General features: G+C 27.4%; 2 protein-coding genes across 3 annotated transcripts in view; one reads left to right on the top strand and one right to left on the bottom strand.

Annotated features, from left to right (window-relative positions):
• LOC142223564 (neuroguidin) overlaps positions 1-16,746 on the top strand; it is a 260,642-nt gene extending 243,896 nt beyond the window's left edge. For both annotated transcript variants that reach the window (XM_075293444.1, XM_075293443.1), the window contains 4 exons: positions 12,177-12,578; positions 12,640-12,905; positions 12,975-13,162; positions 16,301-16,746. In XM_075293444.1, coding sequence (XP_075149559.1) covers positions 12,177-12,578; positions 12,640-12,905; positions 12,975-13,162; positions 16,301-16,443 — 999 coding nt within the window. In that variant the 3' untranslated portion in view covers positions 16,444-16,746. The remainder of the gene's footprint in view (positions 1-12,176; positions 12,579-12,639; positions 12,906-12,974; positions 13,163-16,300) is intronic.
• An 8,240-nt stretch (positions 16,747-24,986) lies between these two features.
• Positions 24,987-26,190, bottom strand: LOC142227012 (protein roadkill-like). Its single transcript, XM_075297318.1, has one exon. It carries the CDS (start codon positions 26,122-26,124, stop codon positions 25,036-25,038), a length of 1,089 nt encoding a protein of 362 aa, XP_075153433.1. The 5' UTR covers positions 26,125-26,190; the 3' UTR covers positions 24,987-25,035.
• Between the last annotated feature and the right edge of the window lie 944 nt (positions 26,191-27,134).

Raw genomic sequence — 27,134 nt, 5'->3', positions numbered from 1 at the left:
CTTAGGTGGTCCATTCGGAAAGTCCAATTTTGGGCAACTTTTTCGAGCATTTCGGCCGGGATAGCCCGAATTTCTTCGGAAATGTTGTCTTCCAAAGCTGGAATAGTTGCTGGCTTATTTCTGTAGACTTTAGACTTGACGTAGCCCCACAAAAAATAGTCTAAAGGCGTCAAATCGCATGATCTTGGTGGCCAACTTACCGGTCCATTTCTTGAGATGAATTGTTCTCCGAAGTTTTCCCTCAAAATGGCCATAGAATCGCGAGCTGTGTGGCATGTAGCGCCATCTTGTTGAAACCACATGTCAACCAAGTTCAGTTCTTCCATTTTTGGCAACAAAAAGTTTGTTAGCATCGAACGATAGCGATCGCCATTCACCGTAACGTTGCGTCCAACAGCATCTTTGAAAAAATACGGTCCAATGATTCCACCAGCGTACAAACCACACCAAACAGTGCATTTTTCGGGATGCATGGGCAGTTCTTGAACGGCTTCTGGTTGCTCTTCACTCCAAATGCGGCAATTTTGCTTATTTACGTAGCCATTCAACCAGAAATGAGCCTCATCGCTGAACAAAATTTGTCGATAAAAAAGCGGATTTTCTGCCAACTTTTCTAGGGCCCATTCACTGAAAATTCGACGTTGTGGCAGATCGTAGTCTATTCATGATGAAATGTCAAAGCATACTGAGCATCTTTCTCTTTGACACCATGTCTGAAATCTCACGTGATCTGTCAAATACTAATGCATGAAAATCCTAACCTCAAAAGAATCACCCTTTATTTTGAAATCGCTTTGTTTAAATTAGTAATAAATATACCCAACAATAATTTTATCTCCATTTAATCGATAATCAGTCCTTTAAATTAACCATTCAGGGGAAAACCCCGTTTATCTATTATACAGAAAATTTCTTTGCCTATTTTCAGGCGACGCAATTGTCATTTAAAATACACTACGACATGAGAAGGAGAAAATGTTCAAAATTATAGTACTGGACGCATAATTTCGCTTTTATTGTACAACACGGATCACATCCGTAATTTTATAGGGATCACAATTAACAAAAACTAATGCACTAAAAAGGGGCATAAAAATGTAAAAATTATGCCATTAGGGGCATAAAAGTGTCATCGCTTAAAAAGGCAGAAAATTTTCACTAAAGTGCTTCAACGGTAACACTGACTATAGGTCTCATATTAGCTTATACTAATTTTAAATTTAGTTTAGCAAAATTTTGTATTATGCGACTAGTCTAACCTCAACCCGCAATTTTCAGTTTGCATTGATATCAGCGAACATTTCTATGATTTTTTTGTCAGACTAGACACAGGATTTATTATTCCCATCCTTGTAGGTTTTGCTGGCTATTGTTGGTTACCCGGCTTGTTTTCTTCCATCCAGCTGTGAATAGAAAATTCTCTTCAATTAAAATCCTATTTAAAAATGTAAATAAAATTATAAATTAATATCCAATATATATTAATATTCCATGCATTTTTATTATATGCACTATAGAAAGAAAAAAAAAAAAAAAACAACCACAATACGTGGCATGACATTCATATATATAAAGCTATTGTGTCAGCCCATAAATATGCAATATGACATACAAGCTGGGCGTGAGGTAATGTTGGAAAAACCACATATATTTCTCTTTATAATAATTCGTATGACTGTCGATACTGACGTTGAATGGCCATAAAATAACTCCAACTAAAAACATATTTTATAATTGCCCTGCTCCCCCCCAAAACAAAAATTGCAAATAAAATCGATGAGAGGGAAAAGAAGATTTTTGTTGGTTGCAATGATTATGGACACGACATTCGTTAATTTTTGTGGCTGTTTCTGTGGTCATATTTATATAGATACTGGTGTTTATGGCCAAGCTACTTGGGCTTATGTCATAAACATATGCATTCGCTTGCAATGGTTTGGCCCCTTTGTGATATGCAATAGTTTTTGCATAAACTGTATTTGTATAGGCATTAGAATGATGCAGGTATTTATTTACAGTAATAATCACATTCTATGTCGCTATTTGTGGATTTTTTGCGTTTATTTAGAATTGTCATTTTGCTGAGGCTGCAGCCCTTGATGTTTATAGTCCTCGCGGGTTTTAGGTTTTCATATTGCCCATATGCATTTCGGTTGTATGAATAATTTGATATATCTCTTATTGCAAATGCTACATACATATGAATGTGGGTAGATAAATTATTCTGGTATGAGTGTGTGTGTTTGCTTTATTATATTATCCTACAAACCTCAAAGCTCAAACCTAGGAAACAGAATATATTTTTATAATACCTTATTTATTATGCAATTATTATGCATAAATATTTCATTTTATTATATAGCCTTTTTCCCGTGGTTTTTTGCGGGGTTTGGTCCTGTATAAATTCAATATAAATTCAAATATTTGTTGTGTGGTTTTTGGCTGCTGAAGCTTCATTTATAATATGAAATTATTTTCCACTTCAATTATTTTAAAACTTTTTTTCTTCCTATAAATAATCATTACAAAAACCCCCTCTCAATATTTTTTCATTAATTATGTTGTCATGTTGTATATGAAAAAAAAAATAAAAAATTCTATTTATTATTTGCGCTTAAAATATAAATGCTATAAATATATATATTTTTTTATTTTGTCATTATATTAATTAAAATGTATTTTTTTTCTATGTATTTGCTAATTAAATTCCCATGTTATTTTCATAACTCATTATTTTTAAGCTGATATTTTATAATTAAAATTTTCATATTTATGTGGCAAATCCAGCAAACTAATATAATCAATGGAATATCCTTTAATTAAATGTATAAAATATGGTTTATCAATTTTATTAAGCACTGGGTTCCACCACATTTAGCTCTGAATAAATCCAATCTGCTCAAAATATCTGAAGGAAATAGATAACAATTACCAACCGTCTAGTCTACAGTTCCGCCCTGTCCTAAAACATCTAACTTATCTAATTTGTTAAAAAAAGGGAGGAAAAGGGAGTTCGGTCACCATGTATTTATAGACAAAAATTTAATTCGAATTAAATTAAAAGTTCTTTTAATTTAATACTTAAGTAATAAAATTTGGTAGTAGATAAATATGAAGATGAATCATAATCATTATAATTTCTATATTTATGGCATATATTGTAAAATGGTAACATTTAGGCCCGACTCCTCACGAAATGATTTTTCAATTGTAAAAAAAATTATACATTTGCACCCTTTCGTATCTTTTTATACCCTACGCCACACTGTGGAACAGGGTATTATAAGTTAGTGCATATGTTTGCAACACCCAGAAGGAGACGAGATAGACACATGGTGTCTTTGGCACAAATGCTCAGGGTGGGCTCCTGAGTCGATATAGCCATGTCCGTCTGTCCGTGAACACATTTTTGTAATCAAAGTCTAGGTCGCAGTTTTAGTCAAATCGACTTCAAATTTGGCACAAGTATGTGTTTTGGCTCAGAATAGAACCCTATTGATTTTGTAAGAAATCGGTTCAGATTTAGATATAACTCCCATATATATTTCGCCCGATATGGTCTTATATGGTCCCAGAAGCCAGAGTATTACAATAATTTGCACAAGCAGAACAATTAGTACTATAGTCAAAATGCGCCAAATTTTATTGAAATCGGTTTAGATTTAGATATAGCTCCCATATATATCTTTCGCCCGATATGGACTAATACGGTCCCAGAAGCCAGAGTTTTAATCCAATTCGGTTGAAATTTTGCACTAGGAGTACAATTGGTAGTGTAGTCAAGTGTGCCAAATTTTATTGAAATCGGTTCAGATTTAGATATAGCTCCCATATATATCGTTTACCCGATTTACACTCATATGACCACAGTGGCCAATCTTTTACTCCGATTTAATTGAATTTAATAATTCTACAGGGAGTAGAATTAGCATTGTAGCTATGCGTACCAAATTTGGTTGAAATCGGTTCAGATTTAGATATAGCTCCCATATATAGCTTTCGCCCGATTTACACTCATATGACCACAGAGGCCAATTTTTTGCTCCGATTTAGTTGAAATTTTGCACAGGGGGTTGAATTAGCATTGTAGCTATGCGTGCCAAATTTGGTTGAAATCGGTTCAGATTTAGATATAGCTCCCATATATATATATATGTTTTTCTGATTTCGACAAAAATGGTCAAAATACCAACATTTTCCTTGTAAAATCGCCACTGCTTAGTCGAAAAGTTGTAAAAATGACTCTAATTTTCGTAAACTTCTAATACATTTATATCGAGCGATAAATCATAAATAAACTTTTGCGAAGTTTCCTTAAAATTGCTTCAGATTTAAATGTTTCCCATATTTGTTTTTTACTAACATTGTGTTCCCCTGCCCCGCCCGACTTTAGACTTTCCTTACTTGTTTGTTCTGCATTTTGCTAACTATATGGATCATTTATTTTTATTTGTAGTTACATAATGTTGGGTACGATGTGAATATGGAATAATTACTTTTTGTTGAAATTGAGATAAAATAGAGTGTGTAAAAATATATGATGTTTGCTTGAACGACATTATAAATACAAATAAACAATCAATTAGTTTATAAATAAATAAAAACAAACAAATAAATTAATTTTATGGTTTCTTTTCTCAAATGGCGTCCTTTTTACGACGATGAAAAAAGTTTTTTTCATAAAGATCAAAACATTTTCGGTTGTGACCATGTTCTTTTAACTAGGAGAAAAACATTTTTAATGAATACCATAACATACACAAGGTCATGGGTTCGAAGCCACCTTCGACCAAACACCAAAAATTTTTTTCAGCGGTGGATTATCCCACATCAGAAATGCTGGTGACATTTCTGAGTATTTCACAGCTTCTCTAAGTGGTTTCACTGCAATGTGGAACGCCGTTCGGACTCGGCTATAAAAAAGGAGGTCCCTTGTTATTGAGCTTAACATAGAATCGGGCAGCACTCAGTGATAAGAGAGAAGTACACCACTGTGGTATCACAATGGACTGAATAGTGTAACATAAATTGGGCGCCCACTTTAACCTTGACGATGGGCAAGGGCAATCTCAGGGGCCATTTACATCGTTGTGTGACGGTCTATGGAAACATAAATCTACGGGGGATCTAGCCAAGTCCAAAGTACAGTCAAAATATCTTGAGATGATCGACACTTCGGTATTTTTTTAGTGTCAATCTTGCTCTCCAAAGTGCCGCAAGCGTACAAGTTCAAAGGATGGTAGATTTTTTTACTAGTTGGCAGATTAGTAGAAATCTTGATGTTTTGGTAGAAGGAGTACTTCAATTTTCTATAGAAAAAATTTTGACAAGATTTTCTATAGAAATAAAATTTTGGTAAAATTTTCTATAGAAATAAAATTTTGAGAAAATTTTCTATAGTAATAAAATTTTGACATAATTTTCTATAGAAATAAAATTTTGACAAAATTTTCTATAGAAATTAAATTTTGACAAAATTTTGTATAAAAATAAAATTTTGACAAAATTTTCTATAGAAATAAAATTTTGATAAAATTTTCTATCACAATAAAATTTTGAGAAAATTTTCTATCACAATAAAATTTTGAGAAAATTTTCTGTCAAAATAAAATTTTGAAAAAAATTTCTATAGAAATAAAATTTTGAGAAAATTTACTATATAAATAAAATGCAGACAAAATTTTCTATAGAAATAAAATTTTGACAACAATTTTCTATATAAATAAAATGTAGACAAAATTTTCTATAGAAATAAAATGTAGACAAAATTTTCTATAGAAATAAAATTTTGGTAAGATTTTCTATAGAAATAAAATTTTGACAAAATTTACAAAAAAAAAATCCACAAAATGTTCTATAGAAATTAATTTTTGACAAAATTTTCTATAAGAATAAAATTTTCTATAGAAATAAAATTTTGACAAAATTTTCTACAGAAATAAAATTTTGACAAAATTTTCTATAGAAATAAAATGTTGAGAAAATTTTCTATCAAAATAAAATTTTGGGAAAATTTTCCATAGAAATAAAATTTTGGGAAAATTTTCTATAGAAATAAAATTTTGACAAAATTTTCTATAGAAATAAAATTTTGACAAAATTTACTATCACAATAAAATTTTGACAAAATTTACTATCACAATAAAATTTTGACAAAATTTACTATCACAATAAAATTTTGAGAAAATTTTCTGTCAAAATAAAATTTTGGAAAAAAATTCTATAGAAATAAAATTTTAAGAAAATTTACTATAGAAAAAAATCTTTGACAAAATTTTCTATAGAAATAAAATTTTGACAAAAATTTTCTATATAAATAAAATGTAGTCAAAATTTTCTATAGAAATAAAATGTAGACAAAATTTTCTATAGAAATAAAATTTTGGTAAGATTTTCGATAGAAATAAAATTTTGACAAAATTTACAAAAAAAAAATCCACAAAATGTTCTATAGAAATTAATTTTTGACAAAATTTTCTATAAGAATAAAATTTTCTATAGAAATAAAATTTTGATAAAATTTTCTATAGAAATAAAATTTTGACAAAATTTTCTACAGAAATAAAATTTTGACAAAATTTTCTATAGAAATAAAATTTTGACAAAATTTTCTATAGTAATAAAATTTTCTATCACAATAAAATTTTGACAAAATTTACTATCACAATAAAATTTTGATAAAATTTTCTATCACAATAAAATGTTGAGAAAATTTTTCTATAGAAATTAAATTTTGACAAAATTTTGTATAAAAATAAAATTGTGACAAAATTTTCTATATAAATAAAATTTTGACAAACTTTTCTATAGAAATGAAATTTTGATAAAATTTTCTATCACAATAAAATTTTGAGAAAATGTTCTATCACAATCAAATTTTGAGAAAATTTTCTATCAAAATAAAATTTTGGCAAAATTTTCTATAGAAATAAAATTTTGAGAAAATTTACTATAGAAAAAATTCGTTGACAAAATTTTCTATAGAAATAAAATTTTGACAAAAATTTTCTATATAAATAAAATGTAGACAAAATTTTCTATAGAAATAAAATGTAGACAAAATTTTCTATAGAAATAAAATTTTGACAAAATTTACAAAAAAATCCACAAAATGTTCTATAGAAATTAATTTTTGACAAAATTTTCTATAGAAATAAAATTTTGACAAAATTTTCTATAGAAATAAAATTTTGATAAAATTTTCTATAGAAATAAAATTTTGATAAAATTTTCTATAGAAATAAAATTTTGACAAAATTTTCTATAGTCATAAAATTTTGACAAAATTTTCTATAGAAATAAAATTTTGACAAAATTTACTATCACAAAAAAATTTTGACAAAATTTACTATCACAATAAACTTTTGACAAAATTTACTATCACAATAAAATTTTGATAAAATATTCTATCACAATAAAATGTTTAGAAAATTTTCTATCAATATAAAATTTTGGGAAAATTTTCTATAGAAATAAAATTTTGAGAAAATTTTCTATAGAAATAAAATTTTGACAAAATTTACTATCACAATAAAATTTTGACAAAATTTACTATCACAATAAAATTTTGACAAAATTTACTATCACAATAAAATTTTGATAAAATTTTCTATCACAATAAAATGTTGAGACAATTTTCTATCAATATAAAATTTTGGGAAAATTTTCTATAGAAATAAAATTTTGGGAAAATTTTCTATAGAAATAAAATTTTGAGAAAATTTTCTATAGAAATAAAATTTTGACAAAATTTACTATCACAATAAAATTTTGACACAATAAAATTTTGAGAAAATTTTCTATCAAAATAAAATTTTGGGAAAATTTTCTATAGAAATAAAATTTTGAGAAAATTTTCTATAGAAATAAAGTTTTGAGAACATTTTCTATAGAAATAAAATGTTGACAAAATTTTCTATAGAAATAAAATGTTGACAAAATTTTCTATAGAAATAAAATTTTAACAAAATTTTCTATAGAAATAAAATTTTGACAAAATTTTCTATAGAAATAAAATTTTGACAAAATTTTCTATAGAAATAAAATTTTGACAAAATTTTCTATAGAAATAAAATGTTGACAAAATTTTTTATAGAAATAAAATTTTGACAAAATTTTCTATAGAAATAAAATTTTGACAAAATTTTCTATATAAATAAAATTTTGACAAAATTTTTATAGAAATAAAATTTTCACAAAATTTTCTACAGAAATAAAATGTTGACAAAATTTTCTATATAAATAAAATTTTGACAAAATTTTCTATAGAAAGAAAATTTTAACAAAATTTTCTATAGAAAGTACATTTTGATAAAATTTTCTATAGAAATAAAAACTTGACAAAATTTTCTATAGAAATAAAATTTTTACAAAATTGTCTTTAGAAATAAAATTTTAAGAAAATTTTCTATAGAAATAAAATTTTAAGAATGATGTGAGGGAAGCTGCATTAGCCAGAAAATTATTAGTCTTTATGAAATTATTTTTACATCCTGTAAAATTTTACATCCTTCGTTTCCTTCATCTTTGTCTCGGAATCAATACCAAAATCCTTAAGAGAAGGTCAAGATCTTTGGACCCTATTAAATTTTTTTGAGAGTACGAACATCAACAAAAACTTATATTTCGCCAAGTTTTTTTTTACAAACCTGTATTAAAAATTAATATTTAGATAAATTAAACTATAAAGTATATACAAAATTTTTATTTTCAAATAATTTTATATATTATACATTTCACACTTTTCTGGTTTAATAGAAATTATGAGCGAGTACAATAAATACATTAAACTTTGAATTTCAATTTCGTAAAATATCCACAATCAAATTTGGAAAACTTTCAACCAGCTCCAACCATTCATTCGTTTGAACGTATTTTTCTATATTGGATTTTATCATTTTCATTGCACGAGTTTTCAATGGAATTATATTTTGTGCATCGGCAAAGATAAGTGTATCAATTGTAAAATTTTCCAACATAAGTGATTCATGTATCGTGGTTAGATTATAAAGATTGTCCAGCATTCCCTGAATTGGTGACTTTATTTGATCAATGTCTTGGAGAACACTTGTTAGCTGATTGAAATTTAAGCCCTTTTTATTTGTTGAAGATATCACTTCTATTTTTTTCAACAACATGGTAACGTCGACATCTAGCTTGTTTGGATCATCTTCATTCAACATTATAAATGAATTGTTCAATTCATTCGGAGAATCTTTGCTTTGGGATATATTTTGCTCCTCAGTCTTAGTTTCTTCAGAATTGTTTTGTATAGATTTGCAACCATTGATCTTGGATGAGGACCAACCATGTACTTCTTCAGAAAATTTGGCAAAGGAAGTCTCTTCAATTTCTTTGGAATTTTTAAAAATCTCGAATGAAGTTTCTTGGGTGTGAGTTGATGGTAAGGATTTCCTTGGACCATTCAATTCGTGTATTTCCGCATTTATATCAGGATCAATAGTTTCTTCTAACACTAAACACACAATACATGATATACGCCAAGAGGATTTATGATTATTCTCAAACACGTTCAATGGGAAGAAATGAGGATACGTATGAGTGGTATTTGTTGTTGTCAAAGCACTAATTGGTTCCTTATGGGCTTCATATACCACATCGTCTTGATCGTTTAATATCACACATTTCCATTGGAATGGTATTGCTCTTGGATTGATAAAATTGAACATTATTTTCAAGACTAAGTAGCTATGTAATTTGGCCAGACTTAAGCGGACTCGCATATTCTCATAACCCTTGGGTCTGAAATTTTCAATTATCTCACATATTTTTCCATTGATAGATCCAAGGGTCACATGATGATTGAAATGCAGAAGTTGACCTTTCAAAAAAGGCCATTTAGTTTTGTCGCTGGTACGAGTCACGAAAGGCTCAAACAAGCTAACAGATGAAGTATCCATCGATGATAAAAGAACGATTTGTAGCGATACTCTAGAATATATAGCTTTGAGACGATGTGTATATCAATACTAAGGGAAGAATATAATCCTATCTCTGTTAAAGTTTTGTCACCCGCTCTGGAAGATTGGCCTGGATATTCGTTCGTACGACTCGCAGCAGTACATGAAACAGCAATTTGGAAAGCTCTGTGGATGTTGTGCATGGATTTAGTGGAGTACAGGGTTTTGCTGTTGAGAAGAGTGAGTTTTCACCGCACAAAAAAACTAAGATTTCACAAATCCGAGGAAAATTACACCAACATTTTTGTTTATGTTTACCGTTAGTTGGATAAAATTATTCAGCGGACTGTGTTCATAATAAACAGGTTGTATGTGTTTTGACATTTTATACTATTGACATCTGATCAAACAAAATTGGCAATTCACTATATCAAAAGCGCTCCTTTCATAAAATATTACAACAGCCTAAAAGTATACATTATATTTCTAAAACTATAATACCCTTCACATCACATTAAGAAGTAACTGGCAGTATTTCAAAAGAGGGCATTTCCATATCAAAATAAAATATAAATTGTATATACGGTATGTCCGATACTCCAAGGACCACAATCAAACAGTTAGCGCAACAAACAAAGAGAAAACTTCTAGAGACATCACCTGAGGAAGATAACATGGCGAAGAAACCAGTAGGAAATATGGAAGTGGGCGATTTAATAAATTTAATGAAGATTACAATGGAGAGTTTACTTGAGGAAAAGTTACAAAACCTGCCAACAAAACAGGATATGGATGAATTGAAGATTGGTATAGCACAAGCAACATCGTTTTTACAGTCGTTCGATATCATAGTTCTTGTAGAAACTCATTTAATGAAAGAATTTACAAATTCAGAAACATATTTTCCACAATTTAATGTATTATGGGTAGATGCAACCAAAACTAACAAATTTGGGAGAGCAATAGGAGGAATCATGGTGGGACGCCATCTATGTGTCAGACCGGAGACTTATCAGCCAACCTGTTAATTCTACTCTCACTTTATATTTATAAAAAGGGTATTATAAGTTAGTGCATATGTTTGCAACACCCAGACGAAATAGACACATGGTGTCTTTGGCAATAATGCTCAGGGTGGGTCCCTGAGTCGATCTAGCCATGTCCGTCTGTCTGTGAACACATTTTTGTGATCAAAGTCTAGATCGCAGTTTAAGTCCAACCGCCTTCAAATTTGGCACAAGTTCCTGTTTTGGGTCAGAATAGAACCCTATTGATTTTGGAAGAAATAGGTTCAGATTTAGATATAGCTCCCATATATATCTCTCGCCCGATATGAACTTATATGGACCCAGAAGCCAGAGTTTTACCCTGATTTGCTTGAAATTTTGCACAAACAATTGTGCAAAATTTGATTGAAATTGGTTCAGATTTAGATATAACTCCCATAGGTTATATATCTTTCGCCCGATATGGACTTATATGGCCCCAAAAGCCAGAGTTTTAGCCCAATTTGGTTGAAATTTTGCACTAGGAGTACAATTAGTAGTGTAGTCAAGTGTGCTAAATTTTATTGAAATCGGTTCAGATTTAGATATAACTCCCATATATATCTTTCACCCGATTTTCCGTCATATGACCACAGAGTTCAAAGTTGTAGTCTGATTTACGTGAAATATTGCACAGGGGGTAGAATTAAAATACTAAGTATGAATGTCAAATTTGGTTGAAATCGGTTCAGATTTCTATATAGCTTCCATATATATGCTTTTCCGATTTAGGCAAAAATGACCAAAAAACCCACATTTTAAAATATCGCCACTGCTACTGCGCTTTACAGACTATCAGATATTCCGGACGGAATGTTGGTGTTTGTAAAGAATCTTACAGTGTGTCGAACCGATCGACTTGTCGGTCCGGAATAACTGATAGTCTGTAAGGCGCATAAGTCGAAAACTTGTAAATGTGACTCAAATTTTCCTTTATTCCTAATACATATCTATCGACCAATAAATCATAAATACACTTTTGCAAAGTTGCCTCAAAATTGGCTCAGATTAAAATGTTTCCCATATTTTTTTACTAACATAGTGTCCCATCCCTGGGCATTAGCCGACTTAAATTTTAAGTCTATAGATTATAAATTTTGTTCAGATGGAGTCAGATTTAAATTTAAAAAAATACTAATGTAACCCAAACTTCAAATTTGTTTTTTTTTTCTACAAAACTAATTGTTTTCATTTTTTCTCCTCCAAACAGGCTCTTGATTATGACTGCGAAGTCCAGGAACAACAGGACATACCACAAGCCATACAATTATTAGGAGAAATGAACAGTAATGTCAAACAAGTCACAGATCTGGTTGAAGGTATGCTGCAACGTGTTAAACGTGGAGAACTAACGACAGAATATGGTCTCAGTTTTCTTGAGGTCAAATACCACATGTTACTCGATTATCTGATTAATTTGACCTATGTGGTATTACGTAAATGTTCCGGAGAGACAATCGAAGGTGATCCCTCAATAGAGCGTTTGATTGAAATACGCACAGTATTGGAAAAGATACGACCGATCGATTATAAACTTCGTTATCAAATAGACAAATTGGTTAAAACGGCCACAACGGGAGTATCGTCAACATCAGATCCTATTTTATATAAGGTAAGTAAAACATTGACGTCTAATCAATATCGACCTTTTGAAAACAAAATTATTTTTCCAGCCCAATCCTGAAAATATGTTAACTAATGCCAATGATGCTGATGGAGATGATGACAATGAGGACGATGATGATGAGGATGAAAGTGCTTCAGAATCCGAAGAAGATGTTGACGATAAGGGGGTTAAGAGACCCAAGAAGGGAGCCACAGCTGGTAAACCTGGCATCTATGTACCTCCCAAAATAAAACCGGTATACTACGATGGTGATGAGAAACCAGAGGATAAGGAGAAGAAACTCTTAGAAAGAGCCAAAAAACGTGCCATTACGTGAGAGAGAAATATTTTATTATTGTACTATAGAATAGTCAAAAATGTCATCTTCTATATATATTGTAGATCGTCAATGATGCAAGACCTGAAAGAAGAATACTTGGATGCTCCCACAGAAATCTCTTCTGGTTCAAGAGCTCAACAGATATTATCGAAATCTCAAAAGGAGAAACAAGAATATGAAGAAGCCTACTTAACCCGTCTACCGGTAACCAAAGCCGAAAAACATCGTAATAGGAAATTAACCACATTGGGTGAGTTGAGAAATTTTATAGGAAAACCTCTGACCAGGGCTGCCAATTTTGCCGATTTATCGACATTTAGACGATTTTTTTACTCAAAAAAGTGCAAATGCCGATTTTTGCCCCAAAAATAACGATATTAGCACCGTTCACCGTTTAAGAAGCGGTTAATATATGCAAAAATATTATATTATTCAAAGGAAATGTTTTATATTGAATTTATAGAAAATTTTGTCAAAATTTTATTTCTATACAAAATTTTTTCAAATTTTTATTTCTACAGAAAATGTTGTCAAAATTTTATTTCTATAGAAAATTTTGTCAAATTTTATTTCTATAGAAGAATTTGTCAAAATTTTATTTCTATAGAAGAATTTGTCAAAATTTTATTTCTATAGATTTTTTTTTTTTCGATAGAAAATTTTTTCAGTATTTTATTTCTATAGAAACTTTTGCCAATATTTTATTTCTATAGAAAATTTTGTCAGCATTTTATTTCTATAGAAAATTTTGTCCAAATTTTATTTCTATAGAAAATTTTGTAAAAATTTTATTTCTATAGAAAATTTTGTAAAAATTTTATTTCTATAGACAATTTTGTAAAAAGGTTTTTTTTTTGAAAATTTTTTTTCTATAGAAAATTTTGTAAAATTTTTTTTCTATAGAAAATTTTGTCAAAATTTTTTTCCAATAGAAAATTTTGTAAAAATTTTATTTTTTTCTATAGAAAATTTTGTCAATATTTTATATCTATAGAATATTTTGTCGAAATTTTATTTTTATAGAAAATTTTGTCAAAATGTTATTTTTATAGAAAAATTTGTCAACAATTTATTTCTATAGAAAAATTTTCCAAAATTTTATTTATAGATAATTTTATCAAATCTTTATATCGATATAAAATTTTTTCAATCTTTTATTTCTATAGAAAATTTTGTAATTTTTTTTTTTTGAAAATTTTGTCAAATTTTTTTCTATAGAAACTTTTGTCAATATTTTATTTCTATAGAAAATTTTGTCAGCATTTGATTTCTTTAGAAAATTTTTGCAAAATTTTATTTCGATAGAAATTTTTTTCAATATTTTATTTCTAAAGAAAATTTTGTAAAAATTTATTTTTTTTTGAAAATGTCAAATTTTTTTCTATAGAAACTTTTGTCAATATTTTATTTCTATAGAAAAATTTGTAAAAATTTTATTTTTTTAATTTTGTCATTTTTTTCTATAGAAAATTTTGTCTGCATTTTATTTCTATAGACAATTTTGTCAATATTTTATTTCTATAGAAAATTTTGTCAAAATTTCATTTTTATAGAAAATTTTTTCAACATTTTATTTCTTTAGAAAACTTTACCAAAACTTTATATCTGTAAAAAATGTTTACACATCTTTATGTCTATAGAACATTCTTGAAAAAATGTATTTCTATAGAATATTTGTGGCATTTTTTTCTATAGTAAATTCTTGCAAAACTTTATTTCAATGAAAATTTTTGTAAAATTTTATTTCTAAGAAAATTTGGAAAATTTCATTAATTTAGTCAAAATTTTATTTCTGTAGAAGATTTTGTTAAAATTTTGTTCCTATAGAAAATTGTACCTCTTAATTGGAGAGTCAATCAATAAGAGTTTTATGGTAAAATTTTGGAAAATCGGGCAACAAATACGTACATATTAAAGATCTGTATTTTTATTTTTAAATTAAAATCTTACTGAATTAGTAACTATAATTTTTAACTAATTTTTAATAAATAATTTTTAATAACTAACTAAAATTTTTAATATTATTTTTTGAATTGCATAGCATAGCATTGCATAAAAATGTTTTTTTAATGTTATTTTTAAACAAAACTGAATTCCTTGTTTTTTTTATTATTGAAATACATAGTTATGTGTGTTAATTTTCTGTTCTTTAATGAAATAAAATACTTTTGTTTTTAAACAAAAAATTAGTTTTAGCTTTAATATAATTCACATTGCAAATTTTTTTACGATTTTTAAAATGAAAAGGACGATTATGTCGATTTCTTCGGAAAAAAGTGACGATTTTTATTGAAATTTCATTGGCAGCCCTGCCTCTGACCAAACCACAGAAACTTGGAATTCAAAATTTTTCCTTACAAGAGTTCAAATTCAAAGTGAACTTAAATCGCCCTTCGCAAAAAGTCGCTAGTTATAACAAAAAAACAAATTTTTAAGATTTTCGTTTACGATTATCGTAATCTTTATTAAATTCAAGGTTGGTCGTTTGTCCATCTTCCCATGAATGTCCAGAAAAGTTAGACTGGAAAGAGCTAAGGAATTGCTTAGCTTGCATGAAAGTGACCAGTTACCGAATTTGGTTTTCTCCGATGAGAAGCCATTCCAAATTGAGACGCTTGTGAACAAACAAAATGATCGGATTTACTTGCCAAAGAGGTCAGTGCAAAATTTCCCACCAGAATGCAAGCGCCGCCGATGGTAATAATGTGGCTGCCTTGGGCATTTTGGAGAGTAAGGTTGGCACTAAAAAAGTTGCTATCATCTTGAGATGGCGCTTAGCCGGGAATTAGGCGAAATGCTGCTAAACTAGAGCGTGTGATGGCTTTGTGTGACATAATTCGTGCCAAAGATGGTCAATTTAAACAATTCTAAACTCATTCTAAAAATTCATGTTATTTTTGAAATTTTTATTTAATTTAATTTTTATTTCAACATGAAGAATAAAATTAAAAAAATGAAAGAAGTATAGCACTTTATAAAAAACCCAAAGACCAAGTCAGCCAACCCTTATATACCACATAGACCAAATTTTCTAAACATCCAGCTCGTGATCGTACCGTGTTATTTTGTCATCCGGCTATTCATGAATACATTCACTATCGTCTGCATCGTATTCTTATACAAACATTTGACCAATTTATTTATTTCTTACAATGCCCGTGTCTATCACGTTCAGTGTTGGTACTAACGGCCTTGTAGGCGAGGTCCTTATTGAACCGTTTCTATAATCTCATGTTAGACTTAATTGATGTTTACCCATAGGCAATTTTGAAATTACTTGACTTTAAACCTTCCTGAACTGGCTTAAACCTTATATAAAATAATAACAAATTTTATATTAATTTAAAAAAATTATAAAATATTTAATTTCATTATTTTCTTCATTTAGGTACTTTGGGTGATGAAATTCTTGGCGAAATCAGTCGTGATCCAGCTCTCCGCGGTGATTCACTTGGCAGTGGAAGCAAAAAACGTAAAGCTAAATCGGGAAAAGGCAAAAAGAAAGGTGGCAAGAAACGTAAATTTCATTAAAACTTAAATGAATGAAAACACCACCATATTAAATATAACTACAAACAATTTTTAAACCAAAACTAAAAACAAAAAAAAAAACAAATATTAAAATGTAAAAAGAAACTTCTTATAAGAAAAATTTTACAAATAATTTCAATTTTTACAAAAGAATAAAACAAAAACACAAAAACAATTTATAAATCCATACGGAACTTAAAACAAATGAAACATAAATATCAATAAGATGAAGATAAAACAAGACAAGAGACAAGAAAAAAACAGAATTCATGGAAGAAAATGTAAAAAAATGTTTATTACAAGTTATGAAACTTTTTTATTTCTAATATATGGTCCATACAAGGCCATTGAAGGCTTTATTTTTGAAAACAAAAACCTTTTTTATTTTTTTTTTAACAATTTCTTTAAATTTTTAAATATATATTGTCTAAATATATTATCTTTTGAAAAAAAAAATGTTTTGATGTTTGTTTTTTAGCAAAGCTTTTATTATATTCATATATTATTTACGAATATAATTTTTGTCGATTTTTTAGTAAATCTTCTATCCTTTAAAATATATAAATTTCAAGGTACTTCCAATCCTTCGAATTGTTATCAGAAAAAAAATCGATTTTATTATACCTTAAAGCAAGATGTGCATTTCAATATAATGAATCGAAACACTTCAATTACAATTGATTATAAACTATACAAAACCTGATACAGATAAATTTGATATTTTTCAATTAAAAGCAAAATAAACGAGTGCTGATCACGGTTGCCACTAGGGCCAAAAATAAACTACCACAATTTTAAAAAAATATTACCAAAAATCAGCCAAATTAAAAAACCTAATTTGAAGCTTTGACAATATTTTAATTACGTAGAATATTTTGTGAAAACTTTATTTCTATAGAAAATTTTGTCACAATTTTATTGCCATAGAAAATTTTGTCAAAACTTAATTTCTATAGATTTTTTTTGCCAAAATTTTATTTCTATAGAAAATTTTGTCAAAATTTTATTTCTATAGTAAATTTTGTCAAAATTTTAATTCTATAGAAAATTTTGTCAAAATTTTATTTCTATAGAAAATTTTTACAAAAAGTTAATTCTATAGAAAATTTTGGCAAAATTTTAATTCTATAGAAAATTTTGACAAAATGTTATTTCTATAGAAAATTTTGACAAAATTTGAATTCTATAGAAAATTTTGACAAAATTTTAATTCTATAGAAACGTTTGTCAAAATTTTATTTCTATAGAAAATTTTATTTCTATAGAAAATTTTGTCAAAATTTTATTTCTATAGAAAATATTTTTAAAAATAGAAAATTTTGACAAAATTTTATTTCTATAGCAAATTTTGACAAAATTTTATTCCTATAGAAAATTTTGTCAACATTTTATTTCTCCAGAATATTTTACCAACATTTGAATTATATAGAATACTTTGTCAAAATTTTATTTCTATCGAAAATGTTGTCAAAATTTTAGTTCTACAGAATCTCTTGACAAAATTATATTCCTATAGAAAATTTTGACAAAATAAAATTCCGATTATTAATTTTGTTCGGCTTGAGGTCATAGAAACAATCGATTATTGAATTGTTTTAATATTTATTTCCAATATTTCGGTTAGTGCCACTAACCATCTTCTGGGATTTTGTATCTACATAAATTACAAAAATTAAATTACTTTTAATGTTCACAAATCACAATATTATTTTAGATATAATATATTGAAAATAACTAACGTGAGTTCGTGTGATGCTGTTCGTTCTGCAAGCCACCGTACACCTATAGAAAATTTTGACAAAATTTTAGTTTATAGAAAAATTTAATTTCTTTAGAAAATTTTGTCAAAATTTTATTTCTCCAGAAAATGTTATCAAAGTTATTTTTTCTATAGAAAATTTGTCAAATTTTATTTCTATAGAAAATTGTATTTCTTCAGAAAACTTTAATAAAGTTTTTTTTTTCTATAGAAAAGTTTGTCAAAATGTTATTTCTATCGAAAATTTTGTCAAAATTTAAATTTTATAGAAAATTTTGACAAAAATTTAATTCTAAAGAAAATTTTGACAAAATTTTAATTGTAAAGAAAATTTTAATTCTATAGAACATTTTGTCAAAATTTTATTTCTGTAGAAAATGTTGGCAAAGTTTTATTTCTATAGAATAATTTGTCAAAATTTTATTTCATAGAAAAGTTTGTCAAAATTTAATTTCATAGAAAAGTTTGTCAAAATTTTATTTCTATAAAAAATTTTGACTAAATTTTATTTCTATAGAAAATTTTGTCAACATTATATTTCTCCAGAAAATTGTATCAACATTTGAATTATATAGAACATTTTGTCAAAATTTTATTTCTATAAAAAATTTTAATTCTATAGAAGAATTTGTCAAAATTTTATTTCTATAGAAAAGTTTGTCAAAATTTTATTTCTATAGTAAATTTTGTTAAAATTTTAATTCTCTAGAAAATTTTGTCAACATTTTGTTTCTATCGAAAATTTTGCCTAAATTTTATTTCTATCGAAAATTTTGTCAAAATAGTATTTCTATAGAAAATACTGTCAAAAATTTATTTCGGTAGAAATTTTTGGTTTTTATTTCTATGAAAAATTGAAGTACCTCTTAATTAGAGTGGAATATTTTGTAAAATCTACGAAAACATCAAGAATTCTACGAATCTACCAAACAGTAAAACATCTACCATTTTTGGTAGAATACTACCAACTGTGGCAACCGTGGTGCCGATTTATAGAGAATATAAAAAATGTCCACAAGAGCATTTAAAGCTAAATTTGATTTTAGGCTTTTCAATTTATATGGCATAGCTCCCAAAATATACTTTATTGTAATGTATCATCAAGCTTGACCAGTCTGTAGACATGTTGCCTAAATACATAAGAAACAAACTTAGCTTCAACGCTAAACTGGGTTAGAATTTCATCCTAAAATGAACAAAACTTTATATGGTCTGGAAGCTTCGTATATTTTGATGAGTGCCAAACTTACTTTTGTTTAGTACTTAACAATTTCTAAGAAACGTTTTCTTAGTGTTCGATTGAAGGACTCAATCTATTATAATTTGTGCAAATTCCTATATACTAAAAAACAGTTGAACAACTACTACATTATCAAAATAGAATATTTTTGAAGATTTACTACATTTTATTATATCCAGGTATCCTTTCATTATGCATTTTTTAATAAAATCTTATCTTTATCATCTTATGTTGTTTTTTTATATTAATTTTATTTTCTTTTTTTTGATTTTTTTTATCATTTTTATGATTTTTTTTCCGATTGAAGTGAAACATTTTTCCAGATTTTTATTTTGTTTAAATTTAAAACAAAAATATATTATTATTTTCTAAAACAAATCACACCCTTTCCCCATAACATATATAATGATTATAATTATTAAAAGAAATTATACGAAATATTTTCTTAATAGTTTAACAATTTTTTAATATTAATGCCTTATTTTAAGATTAATATCATATATTATAGATATTTATACATATATACATAATTGCAATAAACTGCATTGCGTTTCGGCAAACAAAATTAAATGTTAAAAAATCATAAAATCATGAGAAATGTTAAAGGCAATTGCATATATAGATATTTATGATTTAAAATATTTTTTTGGAAAGATTTACATAGAAAGATTTACATAAGATAAATATTAAATTGAATTATTTGGTATTATATTATGTCTATATTCCTGAAACCATTGACAACGATAATTAGTTAGAGATTTGTGTTTTTTTTTTTTTTTGGAACGAGATTCCGGGAATCCCGCGGTTTTGAGAGATTTTCTTTTCCGATACTTGCCATCAATAAATTAGGTGTTTGGTTACTTAGTAGAAAAAATATATATTATGTAAGTTAATTTATATATTTCCCTGGAATGATAATAATCTATTAGAGATTCAGTTGAACTAATTGAAGTTTTTTTTTTAATTTTTCAAAAATTGATTAAATTTGTTTTTCAAGATTGTAATAATTGCCTTCACTTTTGAAGTTGCCCAAAATTGACAAATCATATAGTTAATTTTCTTTTAAATTTTGGAAAAATCCATTAGTCGATTTCTTTTATTAAAACAAAATCCCTCACTTACAAGGGGCCTTTTTTTCTATACCCGAATCCGAACGGGGATAAATCACCGGTGAAAAAAGTTTTTGCTGTTCGGTCGACACTGGAGTTGAATACACTATCCTATGTATGCAAGGCGGTCATGCTAACACTTACAACACGATGATTCCATTTTTATAATATCACTAGAAATTTTGCTTTGGCCGAATCATGGAAAATTTTAAAAATCCCACTTTCTCGGAATGTGAACAAGCCCAGAGATGCAGTTTGGCTAATAGATTTTTTTAATTTTTCAAACTCTATTCAATTTTTTTTTTCAAGTTTTGAACAAATCAATTTTATTTAAAAAAATCGTTAGAGCCTGTCCCATTATATCCAAATGTTTATTTCTTATTGATACAAATCTAAAACTAATTTTTCATATTGAGGCAAAATCATCTTAAGTTTTTGATTAAATTTACTTTTCATATTTTGGAAAAGTTCATAAGGCAATTTTTTAAAAAGTTGATATATTTATATTGAATAAAATCCCTTGAGTGTCTCCCATATATTGCAAAATCATTTTTTTTAATTTTAAAACGATAAAAATTCGACTACTCGGCATATGATATCAAAATCAAATCAAATCGACTTTTAAAGTTGGCCAAACTCAACCAAAATTAGTTAAAATAAATTAGGTTAATTTTTTATTTCGAATAAAATTCCTAGAGGGCTGATTACCTATTGATTTATATCGACTAATCAACTTTTCATGTTACCTGAAATCGGGATTTATTTAATAATCGATTAGTCGAAATTTCTATAAAAATAAAATTTTTACAAAATTTTCTATAAAAATAAAATTTTTACAAAATTTTCTATAAAAATAAAATTTTGACAAAATTGTCTATAGAAAGAAAATGTTGAAAAAATTTTATATAGAAAGAAAATTTTGACAAAATTGTCTAAAAAAGAAAATGTTAACAAAATTTTCTACAGAAATAAAATTTTGACAAAATTTTCTTTCTATAGAAAATGTCTATAGATATACAATTTGCCAAATTTTTGACAACATTTTCTATAGAAATAAAATTTTGCCAAAATTTTCTATAGAACTAAAATTTTGCCAAAATTTTCTATAGAACTAAAATTTTGCCAAAATTTTCTATAGAACTAAAATTTTGCCAAAATTTTCTATAGAAATAAAATTTTTCCAAAATTTTCTATTGAAATAAAATTTTTACAAAATTTTCTATAGAAATAAAATTTTGCCAAAATTTTATATAGAAAGAAGATTTTGACAAAATTTTCTATAGAAGGATTGATTTACACAAGACAAAGTTTTTCTATAGAAAGAAACTTTTGACAAAATTTTCTGTAGACATTCAATTTGCCAAATTTTTGACAAAATTTTCTATAGAAATAAAATTTTGCCAATATTTTCTATAGAAAGAAAATGTTGCCAAAACTTTCTATAAAAAGAAAATGTTGCCAAAAATTTCTATAGAAATAAGATTTTGCCAAAATTTTCTATAGAAATAAAATTTTACAAAAATTTCTATAGAAATAAAATTTTGCCAAAATTTTCTATAGAAATAAGATTTTGCCAAAATTTTCTATAGAAATAAAATTTTACAAAAATTTCTATAGAAATAAAATTTTGCCAACATTTTCTATAGAAATAAAATTTTGCCAAAATTTTCTATAGACATACAATTTGCAAAATTTTCTATAGAAAGAAAATTTTGATAAAATTTTCTATAGAAATAAAATATTGACTAAATTTTCTATGGAAATAAAATTTTGACAAAATTTTCTATGGAAATAAAATTTTGACAAAATTTTCTATAGACATAAAATTTTGCCAACATTTTCTATAGAAATAAAATTTTGACAAAATTTTCTATAGACATCAAATTTTGAGAAAATTTTCTATAGACATAAAATTTTGCCAAAAATTTCTATAGAAATAAGATTTTGCCAAAATTTTCTATAGAAATAAAATTTTACAAAAATTTCTATAGAAATAAAATTTTGCCAAAAGTTTCTATAGAAATAAGATTTTGCCAAAATTTTCTATAGAAATAAAATTTTACAAAAATTTCTATAGAAATAAAATTTTGCCAAATTTTTCTATAGAAATAAGATTTTGCCAAAATTTTCTATTTACCAAAATTTTCTATGGAAAGAAAATTTTGATAAAATTTTCTATAGAAATAAAATATTGACTAAATTTTCTATGGAAATAAAATTTTGACAAAATTTTCTATGGAAATAAAATTTTGACAAAATTTTCTATAGACATAAAATTTTGCCAAAATTTTCTATAGAAATAAAATTTTGACAAAATTTTCTATAGACATCAAATTTTGACAAAATTTTCTATAGAAATAAAATTTCCATTTGTTTTGTTTTGTTATTGTTGGTTTTGTTCTTTAAGCATTGTTGTTATTTTTTTATTTCAGCTTAAAACCATACATTGACTAAACTACAAGAGTAGCTTAACCAACAGAGGAAAAGAATGTTTGTCAAATTTATTTGGGCAAAGCCCTATAGACTGCAAGATGGTTGGATGGACGCACGTTTCGGAATTACCACATTCCTCATCAGCATCCTCTACTTGCAGCAAAACTATCAACCAATTATCAGAATAAATTCAGGCAGTTTATTAAACCCAACAAAACCACACTTGAACCCTCCGAAAAAAGGTTTTACATTGATAGCCGGCTTATGCCGAAATAAATTCGAAACAAACATATCTCTTTTCCTATGCCACTGTCAAATCATCGATTTGAATTCACATGGCTGGGTTTATTTTGAGCGTGCCTCCTCTTCTTTTTCCATTTGTTTTGTTTTGTTATTGTTGGTTTTGTTCTTTAAGCATTGTTGTTATTTTTTTATTTCAGCTTAAAACCATACATTGACTAAACTACAAGAGTAGCTTAACCAACAGAGGAAAAGAATGTTTGTCAAATTTATTTGGGCAAAGCCCTATAGACTGCAAGATGGTTGGATGGACGCACGTTTCGGAATTACCACATTCCTCATCAGCATCCTCTACTTGCAGCAAAACTATCAACCAATTATCAGAATAAATTCAGGCAGTTTATTAAACCCAACAAAACCACACTTGAACCCTCCGAAAAAAGGTTTTACATTGATAGCCGGCTTATGCCGAAATAAATTCGAAACAAACATATCTCTTTTCCTATGCCACTGTCAAATCATCGATTTGAATTCACATGGCTGGGTTTATTTTGAGCGTGCCTCCTCTTCTTTTTCCATTTGTTTTGTTTTGTTATTGTTGGTTTTGTTCTTTAAGCATTGTTGTTATTTTTTTATTTCAGCTTAAAACCATACATTGACTAAACTACAAGAGTAGCTTAACCAACAGAGGAAAAGAATGTTTGTCAAATTTATTTGGGCAAAGCCCTATAGACTGCAAGATGGTTGGATGGACGCACGTTTCGGAATTACCACATTCCTCATCAGCATCCTCTACTTGCAGCAAAACTATCAACCAATTATCAGAATAAATTCAGGCAGTTTATTAAACCCAACAAAACCACACTTGAACCCTCCGAAAAAAGGTTTTACATTGATAGCCGGCTTATGCCGAAATAAATTCGAAACAAACATATCTCTTTTCAAATCGATGATTTGACAGTGGCATAGGAAAAGAGATATGTTTGTTTCGAATTTATTTCGGCATAAGCCGGCTATCAATGTAAAACCTTTTTTCGGAGGGTTCAAGTGTGGTTTTGTTGGGTTTAATAAACTGCCTGAATTTATTCTGATAATTGGTTGATAGTTTTGCTGCAAGTAGAGGATGCTGATGAGGAATGTGGTAATTCCGAAACGTGCGTCCATCCAACCATCTTGCAGTCTATAGGGCTTTGCCCAAATAAATTTGACAAACATTCTTTTCCTCTGTTGGTTAAGCTACTCTTGTAGTTTAGTCAATGTATGGTTTTAAGCTGAAATAAAAAAATAACAGAAATAAAATTTTGACAAAAATTTCTATAGAAATAAAATTTTGCCAACATTTTCTATAGACATAAAATTTTGCCAAAATTTTCTATAGAAATAAAATTTTGCCAAAATTTTCTATAGAAATAAAATTTTGACAAAAATTTCTATAGTAATAAAATAACTAACTTTTGATGTTATCTGAAATCGAGGTTTATTTTTGCTTTATTTTGTATATTACATATAGTTTGGAGTCACATTTCTCATGTATGATTTTGTTTCAAAAAAAGAACCATGTAGAACAAAAATGGTCTCAATAATTTGAATTTTGTTATACCGTGAAAAAAAATGGACTAATCAAATTTGCAAAAAGTCGAAAAGTTTATATTTGTATTTTGAATGCAATCCCTAGAATGTCTTCCATATATTAAAAAAAATATTTCAATCTATTTTTTACCATTAAATAATAATTCTTTCAGTGTAGATGAATTTCAATGCATTACTTTCTCAAATTTAAATTTTTATTTATTTTTAATTTAGAACATAAATTATATACACCCATTATAATTTCTTATTTCCTCAACTAAATCAATATAATTACATAACATAGTCTGCCATTCGGTAGTCTGTATAATTTTTTCCATATTGATTTTAATGAAATGAAACGTCCATAATTTTAGTGTAAACGAACTATGGCGATCTGCATATACAAGTATCGGCAATACAGTATCTATGGCAATATTTCGATATAAAGATAATTCACACAATCTCTTAAGCTCTTTCAAGGCATATTTATCGGCAGCGGCTAAAAGATCCAAAGCCATAACATCTAGATTGGATGATTTATTGGAATAGATAAATCGGAGCATTTCACAAGCAATATCATAATGTAAATCTTCGATAATAATACAATTTGAAGTGTTCTCCTTCAATTCATCATAATCGAACATGGCCGCAAACACCTCGCTGCGAAGACTTAGAATATTTTTATGTGCTTTAAGTTCTTTACCATCGACCGTTAAGGTGATATCACTAAATTTACCCGTATACAAAAGTTTAGACATATCGCTAAATAGTCGAGATTCAGTGGATTCAGTTGCATTGCAGTTTTCTATCTCACTGTTGAATCCATTATCGAGAAGATCACTTACAATATTTATTTTACATAAAATCGTAAGAGTATCATCGGATTTCGTTTGGAAGTCTTCACATTCCATAAGTCTTGGAAATATAAATACATCTTTCGATGTTGCTGTACAAAATGAATTGCCGCCAATTTCAGATGCAATAATCTCGCCACCATACATAATAGAAGCTCTAAACTGGAATTTAATAACATTTTGATCACTGGCCACCAATTGTACCTTCAATATCACAATCTTGGAGATTTTCGATATGGCCAATTGCCATTGAGTGTTGATATCTGTGCAACCACTGCTGGGGGAATTAAACTCTGGTGATGTGGTTTCGCCATTAAATGAACTGAACTTTTCCAATTTCCAAGTATATGAGACATTTGTAACCTTTACCCGATCACAATACCAAAGTTGATCATCTCCTGTGATGTTTGTTTTCAAAAGGGATCGCTTATGTAGAGCACAAATCTTTTCATTTTCATGATGGGATATTAATTCCATATATTTGAATGTGTCAAAAATTAAAAAAAAAAAAAAATTATTATGAAATTTGTTACGAGGTAATGATTTTACCTTCTCTATTTCTTTTCATATACTAATTCTATATTAGCAAAACTAGCTTACCTCCTCAGGTAGAGAAGATTATATTATTATATTAAATGCAATATAGTAGGCTATTTCTTAGTTAGGTACCTTAGCTATATTATTTCGTGGGTTTTTTCTTTGGAAATGATTATAGAAATTCTATTTCTTATGATGCAGCTGCATTTTCGCTAATCTACGTTGCATTTCATTTTAACACATCAAACTACAAAGCCTACAACCATTATATACACAGAAACTACATTTATAAATTTGTTGGTATATACAACAGAAAATTTTGGATGGAACAATCATAAAGGTTAAACTAGGAGATTTTAACACAATAAAAATGTTATTTTAAGAATATTTCTTAAATTTGCAAAAAAAAACACCTGAACATAGGTCGAAACATTTGTTGTTAAGGTAGAATTACATACCATGCGTTCAATCCGTATAATGCGTCCGATGATTAAAGAGTTGAAATTTCTTTTTGCAATCAAAAGCTCGAATAGTCTGCCGAAAACAGAAAAAAAATCAACCCTTCATTAACGCACGGATTGACGCATGGTGTGTAATTCAACCTTTAGTACCTTCCCCCATTTAATATCAAAATTTAACAAAATGTTTGCTGATCGTATTTAGAAGCTCTTTTGGTTAAGCTACACTTGTAATCAACGCAAGGCTTTAAGCTGAAATGGAAACACTAAGAAAAAATTTTCCGACAAAATTTTCTAAAGAAATGAAATTTTGACAAAAAATTTTATAGAAATAAAATTTTCATAAAAATTTATAGAGAAATAAAATGTTGACAACATTTTCTATAGAAATATAATTTTGACAAAAAAATTCTATAGAAATAAAATTTTGACAAAATTTTCTATAAATATAAAATGTTTACAAAATTTTCAATAGAAATAAAATGTTGCCAA

Source organism: Haematobia irritans, chromosome 2, assembly GCF_050003625.1.
Source record: "Haematobia irritans isolate KBUSLIRL chromosome 2, ASM5000362v1, whole genome shotgun sequence".
In the NCBI taxonomy this organism is placed as follows: Eukaryota; Metazoa; Arthropoda; class Insecta; order Diptera; family Muscidae; genus Haematobia; species Haematobia irritans.
Note: the sequence above shows the minus strand (reverse complement) of the source record. Positions and strands in the feature narration are given on the sequence as shown.